General features: G+C 42.7%; 1 protein-coding gene across 1 annotated transcript; it reads left to right on the top strand.

The window, feature by feature from the left end:
• Positions 1 to 340: 340 nt before the first annotated feature.
• NBR1 (NBR1 autophagy cargo receptor) lies at positions 341 to 17665 on the top strand. Its single transcript, XM_061477637.1, has 21 exons — positions 341 to 474; positions 2403 to 2465; positions 3715 to 3733; positions 4121 to 4143; positions 4655 to 4870; positions 5404 to 5478; positions 6586 to 6803; positions 7879 to 8043; positions 8520 to 8726; positions 9383 to 9542; positions 10042 to 10329; positions 10766 to 10918; positions 11353 to 11428; positions 11721 to 11831; positions 12309 to 12497; positions 12616 to 12750; positions 13009 to 13366; positions 13645 to 13736; positions 14288 to 14366; positions 14943 to 15048; positions 15406 to 17665. Exons 1-21 carry the CDS (start codon positions 373 to 375, stop codon positions 15580 to 15582), a joined length of 3012 nt encoding a protein of 1003 aa, XP_061333621.1. The 5' UTR covers positions 341 to 372; the 3' UTR covers positions 15583 to 17665.
• The last annotated feature ends 309 nt before the right edge of the window (positions 17666 to 17974 follow it).

Genomic DNA, 17974 nt, shown 5'->3' with positions numbered 1-17974 from the left:
ACATTCTCTTATTAGCTCCTTCCCGGCCCCGGGGCGGGGCGGAGCGGCGCAGCGCAAAGCTGATTGGCTCAGCTGCTCTCCCCTCTACCCCGCCTCAGGTGCTTCGTCCTAGCGCGCTGCATTATGGGAGCTGCGGCGCCGCCTCGGAAGTGCGTGTCCTCCCCCCCCGAGTCTGTTTGTTGTTGTGGTCCCGCAGCGCATGGCCCCGCCCTCTCTCCGCTACCAGCCAATCAGAGTGCCGAGGAGGATGAGTGGCAGGAGAAACAGCCATTAGCGTGGCGCGGAGGGCGGGAGGCTGGCCGCGCTCGGGTCGCCATGTTAGGGTCGTCGGGCCGGCGGACGGCGTGCGGCTCGGTGCCCGGGGAACGCGGCATGGAGCCGCCGGTGGAGCTCCGCGTCACCTGCCGCGGCGACACCCGCAGCTTCCTCGTGTCGGATCCGGCGCTCACGACGTGGGCCGACGTGGAGGCCATGGTGAGCGCCCCGGGGCCGCGGCCGTGCGAGCTGCGGGTGTTCGCGCCGCTTCGGGGTCCCAGCGCCTTCGCTCTCGGCTGCCGGGGCCATGTTCCCCGTTCCACAGGCTGGTGCTTTTTGTGCTGCGGCCTCAGTTTTGCTCTTGGCGTTCACGTTAACTTTTGTATTTATTGCGTACTTGGGAGTGTTTTGAAGCCTTTTTTTTTGCGTGAAGCTCTTTACGGGTCACTTGTTTTTTCCCTGCGAGCTCTGTGCTCTTCTCCACAGTTACGGATTCTTGGCATTGTACCCCTGTATTTGGTCTTCTTACTCCCGTTCTTTTCCTCATGGAAGTAGATCTGGTGAAATAACACCCTTCTGGTACTTACAGAACAGTTTCCGGAGGGTTATCTTTGCTCTCTGGGTACCGAGACACTGCCAGGTTTTTGGTTTCTTGCTTCCTGGTGCCTTGTGTGTGCTAATCTGGAAATAACTGTTACTGGGTCATGTGTGTGTAGACAGTTGCTTATGGAGGTCTGTGTGTCATGTATTTGGTATCTTGAAGAGGTCCTGTTTGGTTTCCTTTGTAGTGTTAGTGAAAAGGCCTGTATTGGCTGAGGTTGTGATTCCTTTATAATAAGGATGTAATAAGGATTCCTTTGGTTATAATGAAGCTGCAGAGTTTGAAAAGTTACATCTTAAGAGATCTTGGCAGTGTTTTGTTTTCTTTCTTTCAGTTCTTGGCATGTAGCTAATATGTTCCAGTGTACCTTGCAGGTGGTTCTTGCATTGTGAATTACTCATTCAAACCTTGAGCCCCATCGTCTTCACTCGCTGTATTTCACTCGTCTGGAAGAGGTGGTAGGTCAGGCTTAAACACTGAAGTGCTGGCAAACAGACCCTGCAGGAATGGCTGAGCTGGTCAGAACCCTGCTTGCAGATTGCTCTGTAAGCAAAGCGTTGCTCTTAAGATTGAGGGTGTGTTTGTGCAAGGTGTGGTGTTCCCTGACAGTAATGTTTGTCGTGGAGCCAAGGTGGTACCAGGGGGTGTCTGCACTTTGCTGTGTGAATTACTGTTTCAAGATAGAATCTGCTAAACTGTTGCCTGTGTTTTAGTACATTAGTGAATGCCTGTTGTTCCTAAGGGATAACCCAATCTCTGGTTTTACTTTAAGTTTCAAGGGAACAGTCTATGGTACTAGCCAGTGTAGATGCAGACCATGATTTCTTCTTGACAACTTGAGTTGTTTCTCTTGCTGCACTCCCAAATTAATTTGGGCTGTACCACTGGAAGAACCCGTGTGTAGCACGTTCATTGCAGAATGTACATAGCTATGGCCTTGAAGTGCTATGTAGGTCTCAACTATCTGCTGCCTACTAAGGCTGATGGTGTTCTTATGTGAGGCCCAGGCTAGCAGAGCATGTCTCAAATATATCAGGCTTTCAGAGAGAGTTTCCATGGAGAAAAGCCCAACTTGGTAGGTAAATGATACCCAAATGTACGTGAGCCACCAAGGCTGTTATTCGACATGGGGTGGGGGGTGAAAAGTGCCTTTGTTTATGGCTCATTTGAGACTGATCGCCTCTATGAGCTGCCCTCTTGGTGCTTTGGAATGTCAGAGTTGGGATGTGGTGATTGCTGGCTTTAGGTGCCTTTGGCATGCTTGAGCTCCTAACCCTGAGCGTGTCCCGGGGGTAAACATTAACTGGCAAGGGGGAAGCATGGAAGAAATAGAGCTTTTTCTTTTCATTATAGGAGTTAGTCAAGGTTGGAGGCCTTGGGAGGAGTTGTTCAGCTCCAGAATGGGTTTTGTAGGACAGTGTTTATTTTGATGGAGAAACTGAAGGGAGGTCTGGAGGGTTAAAGCCTTAATCATGGTTAACTGAAAACACCTGTAGTCGTATCTCTTTGTGTCTCACTGTGGTTTTGTCCTCCTTTTTCCTTACAGGTTAAAGTTTCATTTGACCTGGACAACATTCAGATCAAATACATTGATGAGGATAATGATGAGGTAAAATACCTTCCACTCCACCATCCCAGCAGTGGCATGAACCTTCCTGCCTCTTGATAATTTGTAGTGGGTTCTTCAGGAATGTATCTTATGCATCAGAGGTGGGGGTTTTTTTGCCCCTTTGATAAGAAAATAGCTGTTAGCTTTGTGGCTTCACTCATAATGTAGCATACTTATTTAAAATGCTTTTTTAGAAGCTGCTGCCTTTCTTTTTTCCATCCCATCCATCCATAGAAACAGCCAGTGATTCTGGGTGCTCTGAGGAGAAATGCTTCTGTTGGGGAATTGTTCTTTGTCATTTGACGTGAATAAAGTGGTGGTAACGATGCTTACAGCCATGAGAAAGCCCTGTCTTTTCAGTCTGTTCTTGCCTCTGAAAAATGTAGGTCCCCCGTCATGAGCATATGTTCAGCTCGGTGATCTGGTGTACTCAAATCCTCTGCTTGTTTTATGCAAATACTGTAATCTCCAAGCAGATTACTGACTCAGAAAACAAATTGGTTACTTCTGGTTGTCTCTGTTGAGTAACTTCCTGCTTGGCATAACCTCACCCTTTCATATTCTTTCTGGTTATCTAAAGAAGAATGTAGCTCTGGAACAGAATGTAACTGTTGTAAACTCTGTGTTCCATTGCTTGGTTTGCAGCTCTGCTAAATTGCAGAGATGGGATCTGTGTTTTTATTTCTTTTTCCCCAAAGGGGAAATGTTAAGATGCTTCCAGAAACACTTCAGGGAAAGGTGGTCCCCTTGTTTTCCAGCCTGTATCTCTATAAGGATATAGATGCATCTGTTAAAAGTGTTTTTAAAATACCAATAGGGTGAATCATACAATGCTGTAGTGATTAAATAGCTTCTTGTATTAGTAACTTCTGTGTGCAGAATGGATAAATGAGCACCTGTAGATGATGGGTTGGGCTTGTATCTAAATCATGAAACACTTTACAGCTGGGCATTAAAAGTAACTGGGTCCCCCCTCTCTGTTACTTGTATAGCAGTACCAGTGCCAGCTTACTGCCAGTAGGTGAGATCATGCTTATTCTGGCTGCTAGTAGGTGCAGAACCCTTTCTTAGTGCACAGATCTAATGAAGAACATGCTCTGCTCCAGAGCACCACAACGTTGAGGAATGGTTAAAGGTGGCAGCAGTAACAAATACCTGAAGGAGTGGGTACATTTGTTCAGAAAGCATGTTAATGTTCAGAGAATTGTAGAAATACATTCATGTCTATTACTGTTATTTCTCTTTGCAGGTCTCTGTGAACAGCAAAGGTGAGCTGCTACTTTACTGGAGTGAAATTGGTACCCAGACCCCAGCTGTTGTTGATGTTTCTGGAGAAGCAGTTGAGAAGGCTTCCTCTTTGATTTCTAGGTTATGTGTATGCTTGGGCATCAAATCCTTCCTGAGGGAAGGAGGTTTCAATCCGTAGGACCAAATTGGAAATGACTGAATTAATGGAATGTAAAATCTCTTGGCTGTTAGAATATGTTTGCTTGTTGCTGTATGTACAGCTTCCAGTAGCACTAGTAGAAGGGTTTACGCAAGGTATGGGAGGTGCTCCTTAATGTAGGGGTCCCAAAATACTGTGTGCTAAGCTTCTATGCTGCTTGAGACAGGGAAAATTCACATTTCTTTCCTTTTTTTTTTTTTTTTTTTAGAGGAATATGAGGAAGCTCTGAAGGTAAATGCTTTCTTTGACTCTTTGGATTTTGGTTTCCAACATATTCATCCTTCTGCAATTGGAATTGGTTAATTTTACAGAGACGAATCACTTTCCTTTACATGTCAGCTGTGCTGTGTTAATGCTTTCAGCTCTTTCCTCAAATCTGCTAATAATTTCAAAATAAGCATAAATTACAGCTTGCTGTAAGCTCCAGGGTAGAATGTCTGTTGTTTATTTCTCATCTGAGCAGCTTTATTGTAGAGTGAAAAATTCCTGCAGTAATATCTGCATTTTCCTCCTTTTGCTTATAATCAACTTTTTAATAAGCATATTGGTAGCCTTTAAGAAAAGCAGAACAGAATATCAAACATAGCTGACTGGGCCTTGGCATTTCACTGGATTTTCCTTTGGTTTGGGTGTCAGTCTTTCACCAACCTCTTCAGTGTAGTGTGGTGCTGTATTTTACAGGATTTTCTGTGTTGGTTGTAAGTGCAGTAAATATGGTGATTTTTCTATACTGTTTATTTAGATTGCAGTTAAACAAGGAAATCAGCTTCAGATGAATGTGTATGAAGAAAACTCTTCTCTGAGAGGAGCTTCATATTCTTGTTCTCTGCAACCACATGGGAAAACTGGAACAGAAAAGTTGGCACCCCTTAAAGATGAGAAGAACCTTCCTTTGCACTATTCTGTGCTGGGTCAGGGGTTAGAGGAAGACTTAAAAAATGAAGAGCTGGCAGCTCAGGTAGGAGGCAGAGCTGAATTATGTATGCATTACAACAAAGAACTCATAAGTGTAAGTCACTTTATAGGCTGATTGTCATCTTTACCCATGCATGAAATCTGAGATTGGAAGCTGGTCTTCATTTTCAGCTAGCTGCACCCATTGTAGCTTGGGAAAGTGAGTGTCTTCAAGATATTTTGATGCTGCATTTAGAAATACAGCTGCTTTCATGTTGACCATTCGTAAGTGTTTTGATAAACAAAGCAATTGGTCTCCTGAAGCCTGATTGCCATCTGGTAACTTCTGCTTGACTTGGTTTCTTTGGCATTGATGCAGAATTACACTTAAATGCTAACAATGCAGAAATCTCTCAGGAGAATGTCAGGGGGTTGTTGTGTTGCTTTCCCACTGTTTTCCAAATAACTTGAGATCTCTTTTTTTTTCTAAAGCCACGTAAGAGCTGTTCCCAAGTGTTCAACTTGCTGGGGTGAGGGGTTTTGCAGCTTTGTATGCTTGAGGTTGGTGAATTATTTTTGTGGGTTTTCTTTCCCCAGCGAAATTTAAATCACAGTAGAACAGGAAGAACAAATGAAAAACCTCCAGAATGGTTTACTAGCTACCTGGAAACAGTAAGTGTATTTTCTCATGAATTTAGTATTCTTAAAGGAATACATAAGAGGCTGTGGGTAGAAAAGATCCCTGTGATGGCAGACTCTATTCATCTGATCACACTTGCTCTCAGCACTTGTGACTAGGAATCTTAAAGGGCATTTAGGCATTTAATCCTTTTGCTTTTGTGATAAATGGAAGGGAAATGTCTATATGGCTGTACAGTGTAGCTGTTACCTTAAAAAGAGTTTATGTGCCACTTCTTGTGCAGAGTGGATTGTTTGGTTTATGCACTTGATGGGTTTGAGTGCAGGTTTAAAAGTAGCTCCCATGATAGAATCCTTGTTGTGCTCCTGGTAGCTATAGGAGCCTCACTTGTGATGAGAGAGCGTGAAATACAGTGTTGCTGTTGGATGCTCTGGTTTGACCAGTTTCAGGAGGATGATACTTAGTTCCTAAACTTGGAGTAGAGCTTTTGATGACCTTGCTTTTCTTGATTGTTCAGTTTAAGAAAATACTTTGAGGAGACCATTGAATATACCCTATAGGTTAATAAATTGTGGGTGTTAACTTGTTTTGAACGGCCAATAATCATAACTGAGAGACAGTTAGGTGTGAATGCTTAGAATAAATTAGCCAGTGAGTTCTTGAAACTAAAAGGTGCAGTATACAATAGTATGTGCATTTTTATTTAAGCTTTTTTCTCAGTCTCCCTTCCTTTGCCACCTTTTCATACAAACAAAAGATGGGGGACTTAGTGGCTGTATTTAAAACATCCCTGGTGGACCAGGCCTAATGCTAGTGACTCCAGAGGGGTTTGTTGGGGTTAATGCCTCAGCAGTTGGTTTCTTTCCCTTTGTGTGAAGCTATGGAAGAACCTGAATGTTGTCAGCAGCAGTATAGGATTTCTGAATTTTTCTTGTTAAAAGCCCTGAGCTGGTATTTTCTAAAACCCAGATCCCCTTTGAGGAATGTGATGCTTGTTTAATTTCATCTGGAATGTGCTGGGGGGATGGGAAGTGGATTATGAGCTGCTTTATGGTTTATGTATTGGAAGACTTGGGACAGTGTAATCTAACTTTTGAAGCTGCGTAGGTGGGTTTTATTCCTGACTACTTGGTTTCCAGTTTAGGGAACAAGTCGTTAAGGAAACTGTTGAGAAGCTGGAGCAGAAGCTGTATGAGAAGCTTGCTCAGCAGAATCAGCTTCCAGACTTTCCAGAGAGCACTATTACAGCAGAACCCCCAGTGTCAGAGAGCCAGTCAGAGGATGGCAACCAGTGTGACTGGCTCATCTCCTGCTGCAACTGCCAGGCCCGGATCGTCGGAGTTCGTTACCAGTGCAGGTAGAATATGATGAGAGATGGGAGTGTGGGAAACCTGACATGGGAGTGAGACCGAGAAGCTGCCTTGCTGTTGTAGATCTCTAGCTTTCTAAGCTGCAGCATGCTGTACATCTCATATTGTGTAATATGTGTCTCAAAGAGCTTATGTGCTCTGTTGTGACTAGACCTTATCTGCATAAGAACAAGATTAATACTGTTTTGAGAAAATGTGATCTTTAAAACAATGAGAGAACTTTAATAACACGTGCTATATTCTCAAACACTCATTACCTTTTTTGCATATAACATGCAGTGATGGTAAGGAAAATGTTCTGTTCAGTTAACTAAACAGAAAAGCAAACAAAAAAGGGCAAAACTTGGATCCACCACTGTACAATAGTCTGCTAGTTCCGTCACTCAGTGAAGCTAAGGCAGGTCATGTCTCTCGTTAATGATCTCACTGTTGTCAGTTTAATACCATGAAATAGATTCTGACAAGTGTCTTAAGTGAGGTGTCAGAAGTGAGGGTTTTATTTGAATGAGGCAGTTGCTGTAGAGGTCAGCACTTTAGGACTAGGCAGCAGCAGTGAATGGAATGCCAGTAGGAGGTTTTCTTTGGATGTTTGTTTTCCTTGGTGGCAGGAAATGCCAGTCTGTTTTTTACCAGTCCTGCAGGACCAATCTGCTTTGCATCCCTGAATGCTTCGGTTGACTTATTCTCTCTTTTCAGAAATATGATGCTGTTTCTGACATTGAATTTCAGTAGAATGTTTTATCCTTCATAGCAACAATTGTTAATCACTTGTGCTAAAGGAAACATTGATTTCTATTTTTTTTTTCAATGTGTATTGAAGAAGGAAGTGGGAGCTATGTTGCAGTTTTGCCAGGAAGAGAGATCTATGTATTCCAGATGGCTCCAAATATTGATGTATAAGTGAGAAAACCAGCTTCTGTTTCCCTCAGGCACTGCTTCCAATGGTAGCATGTTACAGAATTGTTGCTCTGCAGAAATTTAAGGCTTAATTATCCTTCAGTGTCTTTTTCTGTGCATTAATTCTTTGCTTCTTGGTAACCTTCTGCATCTTCTGCTTTGCAGCCTTTGCCCAGCCTACAATATCTGTGAACAGTGTGAAGCAGGAACATATGCACATGATCCTAATCATGTCTTGCTGAAGCTGCGAAGACCTGTGCTATGTGTTGCTGAGAATTACAGCCTTGCAGAGTTCTCCCCTCGCCTGCCTACTACTCTGGAGCAAGTTAGGTAAATGGTGGCTCCTCTCAATACCTGACAGGTTTATCTTGATATCAAAGTGCGGTTGATGTTCAGCTTTTAGTGTAGATTTAGTGATAATGAGAAATGGAAATTGTACTTGGACTTCATTGTGAGTAGCAGAAAATAGCTGTAGACTTACAAGTGGCCTAAGTCATGAATCTTACAGCATTTTTAATAACGAAGTAGAAAAGACAGAGTGTTGTCATAGGTGGGCAGCAAACTCTGAGAGCTTGCTTTTTCTTTGAGCATACTCTAATCTGCCTTCAAATTTGTTCTTTCACTGAAGCCATTCAAAATATCTTCACAAGCAACTATGAAGATGTTCTTTTAAAATCATCTGGTATCCAGTCTAGAAGTATGAGGCATTTCCTGAAGTGTTCCCTTGGAGACTAAAGCTGTGTTGGCTAGAGCTGAATTCTAATCAGCTTAATGTATTGTAACAACGTGGCTTATTCTCTCTGCAGGCTCCAGAAACAGATGGACAAAAGATTTCTGAAGGCAGAAAAGCAAAGATTACGAGCAGAGAAGAAACAGCGAAAAGCAGAGGTCCGAGAGCTGAAAAAGCAGCTCAAATTGCATAGGAAGATTCATCTGTGGAACTCTGTCCATGTACTGGAAACGAGTGGCTCACCTACTCTGAAATCTGAGAGTCTCCAACCCAACACCTTCCTGTAAGAGATGTTGTTAGCTGAGCATTTCTTAGTTGTGCTGCCTGAGCTTTTGTGATGAGACCAATTTAAAGTAACAGCAGGAGCTTATGTGAAAGTGTTATTTGTCAGTGGACCCTGTGAGAATTTTGTCTCGGTGGAATTGGCAAGGTGAAGTGTTCTTACTGGTTTTACCTGGGAGGAGAGTAGGAGAATTAAAAGCCCAACTGGTGGTTATTCCCAGAAACATACATATTGATACAGACCAAGGAGCAAAGGGAGTGCCTGGGAATACATATATCCCAGGCATGTGCATATGGTGTAAAGGAATGTTACTGTCAGTCTATCTTCCTGCTGTATCGTCTTTGGATTAAAGTACATGGTGTGTGCTCATGTGCAGTACTCTTAGTTTCTTGTTCTGTGGTCTTAGGCTGGGGCTCATGAGCAGCTTTTACGTTTCCTATCCCCGTTAGTTTTAGGAATGTACAGCTGTAAAACTGTGTTTAGACTTCAGCTGAAAACAGTAGCTGCAATGTCAGAATTGACAACACTTCTAGAGATAGCAGGAGGAGTTGAGCTAAATGGCCTCCTCTGTTCTTAGCCAGTGAATAGCTGAATGGCTTTCTCAATTTGGGTGGGTTTTTGGTGTATTTTCTGTTTGTTTCTTCCCCCAATCCCAGGAGTCCTATTCAACCCTTCCAAGCAGTTGTCCCAACACTAAGTGCAGTATTTGTGGATGAGAATTTGCCAGATGGGACTCGCTTGAAACCAGGAACAAAGTTTATCAAACACTGGCGAATGAAGAATACTGGCAGTGTGGAATGGAGCTCAGACACAAAGGTATCCTGCTTTTGCTATTACTTCTACACACTAAAATAGTTCTTGAAGGTAGTATTTGCATGCATTAGGAATTTGAATTCTCTGTCAGAGCCTGTTTAGGATTTCATTAGGCTTCTTAACTCACAAGGTAGAAATTGTGAGATGAAAAGCTGTCTGGGTACTCTTTACAACTGCAGACTACAGGAGGAAAGCAATTAACATCCCTGAACATGCCTTCCAGTGCTGTTATGTTACACTTCAGCCTTGTTTACAACATGCGTTGCTTTTCTGACTTCAAAAAGCCTTTCTTCTGTGAGTGAGGGCATTCATGTTGAAAAATAGGGCTATAATCTTACTTTGTGGTGATAGTGACTAATGTGAGAATGTTTACTAGCAGCCTCTCTTCTCCATGCTGGTATCTGCAAGGTCTTTCAGAAGAGAAACTTTGAGTGCTCCTTCCTGCTCAGTATGTAGAGAAGTTTGTGAAGTTAACTTTTGCTTTTCCTATTGTATGTTTCAGTTGAAGCTGATGTGGGGAAACCTGACTTTGGCATCTTCTGAAAAGAAAGACGTGTTGGTGCCATCCCTTCCCTCAGGACAAGTAGGAACTGTTTCAGTTGAGTTCGTAGCTCCTAATATAGAAGGAACTTACACTTCTCACTGGAGATTGTCACACAGAGGAGAACAGTTTGGGCCCAGGATCTGGTGCAGTATTGTTGTGGATCCTTCCCCAGCTGCTGAATTTCTAGAAAGCAATGGAAAGGATCCTGACTCCTGCCAGAAAGCTAAAGCTACCAGCACCAAAAAGGCAAGTAGCTCATCAGGTGTTTGGGGTGGTTCTGGATTGTGGTTCCTTCTCTAGGAGAAGGAGCAACATGTCTTGTTTAGTGCAGTGGCATAGTGTTCCTAGCTATATTGATTTCCATGGAATTCTTTTAGCTGTTTGCTTCTAACTTGTATCTTTAATAGAAAAGAAGCAGAACTTCTGTGTAAAGTTCTTTTTGACAGGCATGTGATTAGTTATCAGTCTGTTGCAGATACTTGTCCAGTCCTTTGACTGAACTGAAACACTGCAGAATTCTCTTTATGTTAGATGTTGTTCTCTTGGCTCTAAAATGTTGATTAAAATATCTTTCAAGTTACTTGTGTTCTTACACACAAAATTCAGGCTTTATGTTTCATGTAACTTGCTTTATCTGCTGCATGAGGTGCTTCTGGGACATCACTGTTTTTTCCTTTTGCAGGATGTTTCCTTTAAGACAGAAGCAGGTGCTCAAGTAATGGGTGATATCATGGAGCAGGTTGAAATACCTCTGCCAACTATTCCTTTAAAGGTCAAAAATCTCCCAAGTGAGAGAGAATTTTATATCCCATCTGTTGACCTCCTCACTGCGCAGGTAAAGTGCTTAAATACGCATAGAGATAAAGCAAAGCACCTTTGGCTTAATCTCTAGGTATATAAATGTCTGTAAGAACAAAAGCCTTCTGAAATCTGAAAGAGCCACTGTATTTTCAGGAAGTGTATATTGCGTTTGCTATTGCAGAGCTACTTTCTTAGCTTGGTATTTGGGACTGTCACTGTGTGGAAGGGACAGACTTAAGTGTCAGTGGGGTCTTTCTCTGGCCCCTGACAAGGGAGGGGCCTCTTGCTCCCTTCGGTTGCTTGCCACATTCTGTGATGTGGATGTTGTGGGAAAACTGCCTCTGTCTGGAGATCATGCTGAGTAACAAAGTGAGTTCTTTGTAAGTTAATGGGATTTGGTGCTGGGAAGTACAGTGTAGGATTTCATTCGGGGTTTGCTGATGAGAACTCTGGTGTTTCTTTTCATAGGACTTGTTATCCTTTGAGCTGTTGGACATTAACATTGTGCAGGAGTTGGAGCGAGTGCCACACAATACTCCTGTTGGTAAGGTTCTCATAGTCTGTGTGCTATCTAGCACAGACAGTTTATGCTTTGTAGTTTTCAGTCTTGGCTTATTTTCAGCTTCACAGTCCCAAGACCGTAAGAGTCCAGAACTTGAAGGCTGTTTTCTTTGCTCACCTAGTGCTGGTGTACTGCAAAGTTAGTGATTAACTTCACTAACTGATCTTGTGTAAGATAACTGAGTTTCTTCTGTCTTGGAAGAAGATCGCTTCTTGTAAGGTTGCCACCTGGAGGAAGGAAGGTTCCTACTCTCTTTGCTACTTTTGTTTTTCAGACATGACTCCCTGCATGTCCCCTTTGCCACATGATAGCCCCTTGGTGGAGAAGCCTGGTTTAGGTCAGATAGAGGAGGAGAACGAGGGGAGTGGATTTAAACCAGTGCCTGGTAAGCAGGAGTCACGGGGAGCTTGGGCGTGAGGGGAGGAGGATATTGTCACTTGTGTGCAGTCAGCAGACAGTGTCTAAAGGGAGCTCCAACTCCTGTCTTCTGTGGAAAACCAAAGCAGTTGTTTGCCTTATAAACATGTGGTTTGATGCTGTTCTCTGATTGTAGAAGTTGGAGCATAATACATGCAGAATTCAGAAATACAAATGTTTCCCTTCACTTGTTTAACCACTAGAATTGTTGGGAGAATGAGTAGTTTGCCCTGTATAGAGTAGGTTATACTCAAACATGCTGGGTGTAGCCCCCATGCTTCCCAATCACTGTCACATTCAACTCGAACTGAATTCCAAAATCTTTCAGTTTCTGAAAAGCACTAACACAGGGTCAGTGTTAGCCTTGCTGAGCCTAAAAAATCCTCCTTGCACTTAACATTTCCTTGAAGTGGTATTAGAATAACTTCTTGTTTCCCTGTGGAAGGAGTGAGGGAAGCCTGCTTTCCTGCAGGTACTTGTCTGGTGAAAGCAAAAGCTGAACATCCATTGAATCAGGAGGAAGGGGAGGAAGACATGAGTGGGACTCAGTTTGTGTGTGAAACTGTCATTCGTTCCCTAACCCTGGATGCTGCACCTGACCATAAGCCCCCCCAAAAGAAGAAAGTTCTCCAGAGTAAGTTCTGTCTCTGCTGCCTTCTGTGGCTTTACTGTTGTGCAGTCAGCTATTGGCTGCAAATGGCTCTGCTCTGCAGGTGGTGATACTGCTTTGCTTTTCTTGCTTGTTTTATTAGACTCTTCACAAACTCTGCAAGACACCTTCAGTTGTAGTACAATAAATGAAGAATCTTCTGGGATCAAAGCTAATTCCACTTTCAAAAAGGAAGCAAAGATTCATCAGTCGGAGGCAATAACGGAAAATGACTGTGGTAAGTAAAACAGGTTTGATTTTCAAGATAAAGCTGTAAAAAGGGCTAAACAAAAGAGAATGAGATCTAAAACCATCTGATGCTGTTCTAGGACATCAGGAAATGGGTGTCAGTACTTGGTACAAGCAGCTGGTTTAACTGCTGCTTAAAAAAATCAGTGAAATTTCCAAGACAATACTGACCTTGTGCTAGCCATACAAAACAGACACTTGTTAATATTCTACTTTCCTTCTTTATCTTTTTTTTTTCCTCTGTTAGGGGACCTACCACTACCTGATGAGAGAGCAGGTCCCTGTAGTGATACTGGCAATTCCAATGATGTTGAAGATAAGGATGATGTTCAAAGTCAGGGCTCCTCTGCTTCATCAGAGGATTATATCATTATTCTCCCTGAGTGCTTTGACACCAGCCGTCCTTTAGGGGAGTCTATGTACAGTTCAGCTCTTTCCCAGCCCAGTTTGGAGAAGACAGGAGAACCTGAAACAGGAGCAGAGAACCCAGAAGGGGGAAGCCAGACAAAGGTCCACAGTGTCACTGATATGTTGACAACCTCACAAACACTGGCCGCCGAACCGTTAACCCCAGAGGCTGCAGACACCTCAACCCAGACACAAAGGTATGCTTCTCAGACAGGAACAAAATGGTTACATTAATGTTGCTGTAGAGTCTGCAGGTGTTGTGCTTGAGTGTCCAAACAGAAATAGTTGTAACAAACATTTTTATCTCGCACTGGAGATAAATCCTGCATCTTTTTACATAGCCTGTACTCACTGCTGAGGGGGGTGCAAGAGGCATGGGAAACTTCTTTCGTCTGTTGATCTTGACTTATCTGCCTGTCTACATGTAGAATGAAAGTAGTAAAAGCAGGGTGTTTTTTTTGCCTTATGTTCTCAGGAATCTTGCATCTCCTCAGGATCATATCTTCCAAGAACTAAACCTACCAGCTTCAGAGAATCTCTCCTCCACTCATAATCAAATAAGAGAAGGTACTGACAGTGCTTTTATGAAGGATGCATCCTATTGTTATCACCTATTCCTTATGCCAAGTATTGCATTGGGTACCTTGTTATTTTTGAGAGCAAAATCTACCAAGTAATGATTGAGGTTTGTTTTTTTCCTCTGGCTGCTGAAAATTTACTATGTAGAAGATTTGAATAAAGAAAGAATTGGGTTTGTGGCTCAGTGAAGAAATGGAAAGAAATGGTAGGATGGGACTTGGAAGTGTTTTGTAGATACCTGGAAAATTAGCTTGCTCTGGAACTAATGAGCTGTATATTTAAGCTGCTGTTACAGTCACTGAGAGCTCAGGTTTGTCTCATGTTGAAGTAAACACCCACGACTTAACAGCCAAGTGACTTCTGAAACTTTTGCTTGTTTTGACTGCAGTGAGAATTCAGTTAGAATCTGGAAAACTAAATGTAGAAAGTGTTAATTTTGGATTGAATACCACTCCTTTCCATTTATCTGCATATTGTGTCTCTTCGGCTTCACACTTACTGGACATGTTGATAATGATACTTGCTTCTTCCTCTTCCAGAACCCAGTGGTGAAGACAGTCATGGACCAGGATCTTCTGGATTTCTAGCTAGTAAACGGAAGTGCTCTGAATACCCAAGGTAATGAAGCTGTGACTTCACACATACTGTTCTAAACTAAGAACTGTTAAATTTGCTAAATTAGGCACCTAGTTAAAAATACTGGTTTCACTTAGTGTTTTCCAGAAAGGCCTCACTTCTTTAAGGAAGCTTATGCTGAATTGCAGAATACTGTATTGGCGTAAGATCTTGGTGTCTACTTAGACACGAGGGTAAAGGATGTAGAGGTGGCAGGTAGAAGCGTATGAAGAGGTCAGACTGAACTGTTCTAGAAGTCTGGATTTTTTGTTGACTATCTTGGGATTCTTAAAATGGAGATTTTTATAAGTCACCTCCGTTAGGCGCCTGAAGATACTGACACTGGAAGAGTAAGAGAAAACACTGAGCGGCATATTAAGTAACTTGAAGCTACTCTGACCTGAACGGATGTGTCATATAGGTTAGTCCCCAGACAGCAGTAATTCCTCTGGATCATAGGTTTTTTCTCTCCCCAAGAACTAAGTCTCCATTGGCACATCAACGGGGAAGAGCCTTGCATTTCACATGAAACACATACTTTATTGACCCTGAAGTAATGGCTGATTTCTTTCTCTGCAGATACCCTCAAGGAAGCAGCATTGCAGGAGAACTTGTTAAAGGTGCTTTGTCGGTTGCTGCTTCTGCCTACAAAGCATTGTTTGCTGGACCACCCACTATAGAACAGGTAAATATCTTTCCTGTATGCTAGGGGAGTTTCATAGAATGCCAACCTTAAACTTATAGGTGTATGTTTCATACATGTATTGAGATTGTATATAGGACTTCATGCAACAGTAGAATGTTCAGCTCAGTGGCATCCTTTTGAAATATGCTGCTTCATGAGGAGGCAGGGAAATCCATACTATGGGGACATGTCTCTTGCAGCCTCATGGAAGAGTAGTAATTCACGTTTTTGCAAGTAAACAGTGAATATCAACAGCTTAATTGTGGACAAAAGGATCTCTGTGCTTTAATTATATTCCAGAATAATGCTTCAAATGGGAAAAACTCTTTGTATAGCTTATCTGCCTTTTGTTTCCAGCACTCTGCAGCTACAGAAGAGCAAACTGCCACTCTTCTTTCCAGTCTGTGTGAGATGGGGTTCTGTGACAGGCAGTTAAACCTCCGACTGCTGAAGAAACATAACAATAACATGGTTCAAGTGGTAACTGAATTGCTTCAGCTTGGAAACAGTGACTGGTACAGTGGTAGGTGCTGAACCTTCCTGGTGGAGGGAAGAGTCTTCTTCATTGGATAAACTCTCCCAGAACACCCCAGCAGTAGCAGGCTGTGCCTCAGCTGTGTTCTCTTTGGAGCTGTGACTACAACTTTGGCTTTTCTTTGAGCTTTTGACTTTTTGTTTTTCTCATGGAAATGTCAAACAGTGCTTGTCACAGCATCTTAAGAATTGGAGACCAGAATTTCACCTTTGATTTGGACCTCACAGTTAGACCTCATGAGTAGCTTTGTAAGTCTCTAATTTCATACCAAATCCTTCTATCAGGGAACCCTGTAGAATTCCTTAAACTTCCACCTGGATGAGAACTTCCCCTCTTACCACATGTAAGATGTTTTTCGTTTAGGCAGCTGGAAACTTGTTTTGTTGACTTTTAACAAGCTTTGGACTAGCAACCAATGTAAAACGCTGCTGTACAAAGTAGTCTTGCCTAATTTACAAGAGATGCCCACAACTAGCAAGTTGTTCCTTCTGATATGATGTAGTAATTGATTTGTCCAGTGCATGATAGTAATGTGACAGACTTAAACCTTACAAATGATTTCTAGAGAACAAGGTTGCTCAGACACAAAAGCCATCTTAAAGCATCAAACAACTTCTGAAAAGTCTGAAAGTGGAATCACTCTTAAACTAAGAATACCAGAATGTAGCAGCATGAAGCAGGAGAGTGAATTTACCAGCAGCAATAGAACCAGCTCTAGTACTGATAGCACAAAGCATATCTCTTAGGGGAAAATATAGCTTACATAAAATGTTTTGTTAAAGTAGAATGTGAGGGAAGGAAAGGCCTTTGGAAGAATCTTTTACAGGCTTGTTGTAGAAATGTTAAGTCTTTCTTTCAGGGTAATGCAAACCTCTCATGTTTAATACCGCATAGAAGAATTGAGGAAAGTGTAGAAACCCAGAGCTGAACTGGAGTACAAATTCTGGTGACGTTTAGGAACGGGAAGAGTGCTTGAGGCAGGGACTGCGTGACTTGTGTTTCAGTTGGAACAAGGCATTAACCGAAGCAGTTTTATGGGTGTGGTATCCTGTGGTGGTTCTAGGTGCTCCTGTGTTTCCACAGATGTGTCTGTAGGATCCGTTGTGCTCACAAGATTTTGGTTTAAATGCCCGTATTTAATTTGGACCTCTTCTAAATGTGTTGAGAGGTTTGATTCTGAAGCAGCACAGGAGACCAGCAGTATACACTGCTGTGCAGTGGTGTACCTGGAGGTAACTCCTCAGTCTGGTCCCTCTGGAGGTGACAGCAGTGCTGGCTACGTTCTTGCTTTCAAGCAGACTTTTCCTTGCTGCAGAAAAAAAATATTGATCCTAAACTACTTTATATTACTGCTACTTCCAATCAAGATGTTCTTGTTGTGTCACACTGTAGCTGAAGCACGATCAGGATTGTGGCTGGCCAGGTGATCAGTAGTAGTAAGTTTTTAAAAGACATAATACCCTTAGACATAAGAGATGATTAAAATAAGTGAAGAAAATAAAATGTATCATACCATTTTTGTTTTAAACCTATTTTTATAGATTGTGGGGGAGATACTCTTAAATGTTTATTTTGAAATACAGTAGAACTATTTTGCAGTGTTTCCCATCTCTGTACACCAGTACAACTGTCTGCTGGGACCAGGTAAAGATCATTCTGTAACTTGGAACTACTGGTGTTTTTCTCACCTGCACTTATGCATACTGTTTGCTGCCTACTCAAGAATGAGGAGGAGGAAGGATGTGGAGGAAGAGCAGTAGCTGATGATGTTTTGGAGCATGGAGTGATTATCTGCTTTGATCTGGAGTGCCCAGCAGGACGTGTGCTCTTTATGTGTGTACCTTCATACTTGGCCTGTTGAAGTGTTCTGTAAATGAATGAAGCACTACAGCATTTGGGGAGGAGCATTTCATGGCAGAGTGAAGTGTGAAATATGAAGTGTGAAATGCTGTTTTTCCATATGTTAATTTTTAGTAGGGTTTAGACAATGAATGCTCAGGCTTAAGATAGAGATCTCTCTGTTGGCTTTGTATATTTTGTTAATGGATGCATGGTATAATTTATAATATATTCTATAGTGCAGATGTGACCTCTGTATCTTATTTGGGGTGAGCGCCTTCAATGTCAACCATGGTGAGGGGGAGCCGGGACAGAGCCCCTTCTCCTCTGCCCTTACACCAGACCTCTTGGCCTGTGGGTAGGGATGCTGGCCAGAGTGCTCAGAAGCCTGTGCCCTGGCTGGCTCAGTGATGGAGCAGCTTCTTAATCAGCAGGCATATGGGCACGGAGGGGAAATAGGAGGCTTGGTGGGAGAAGACGGTAAGGGAAGACACAGCTGTGACCGGAAGGAATGAACCACATCAAGTTCAGCAGGGTCCTGCCCCTGGCTTG

This window comes from Pezoporus flaviventris, unplaced genomic scaffold (genome assembly GCF_033815535.1).
Source record: "Pezoporus flaviventris isolate CSIRO_AGI_PZ_B2104156 unplaced genomic scaffold, CSIRO_AGI_Pfla_v1 ptg000107l, whole genome shotgun sequence".
In the NCBI taxonomy this organism is placed as follows: domain Eukaryota; kingdom Metazoa; phylum Chordata; class Aves; order Psittaciformes; family Psittacidae; genus Pezoporus; species Pezoporus flaviventris.
This window is presented reverse-complemented; position numbering and strand designations above follow the sequence as displayed.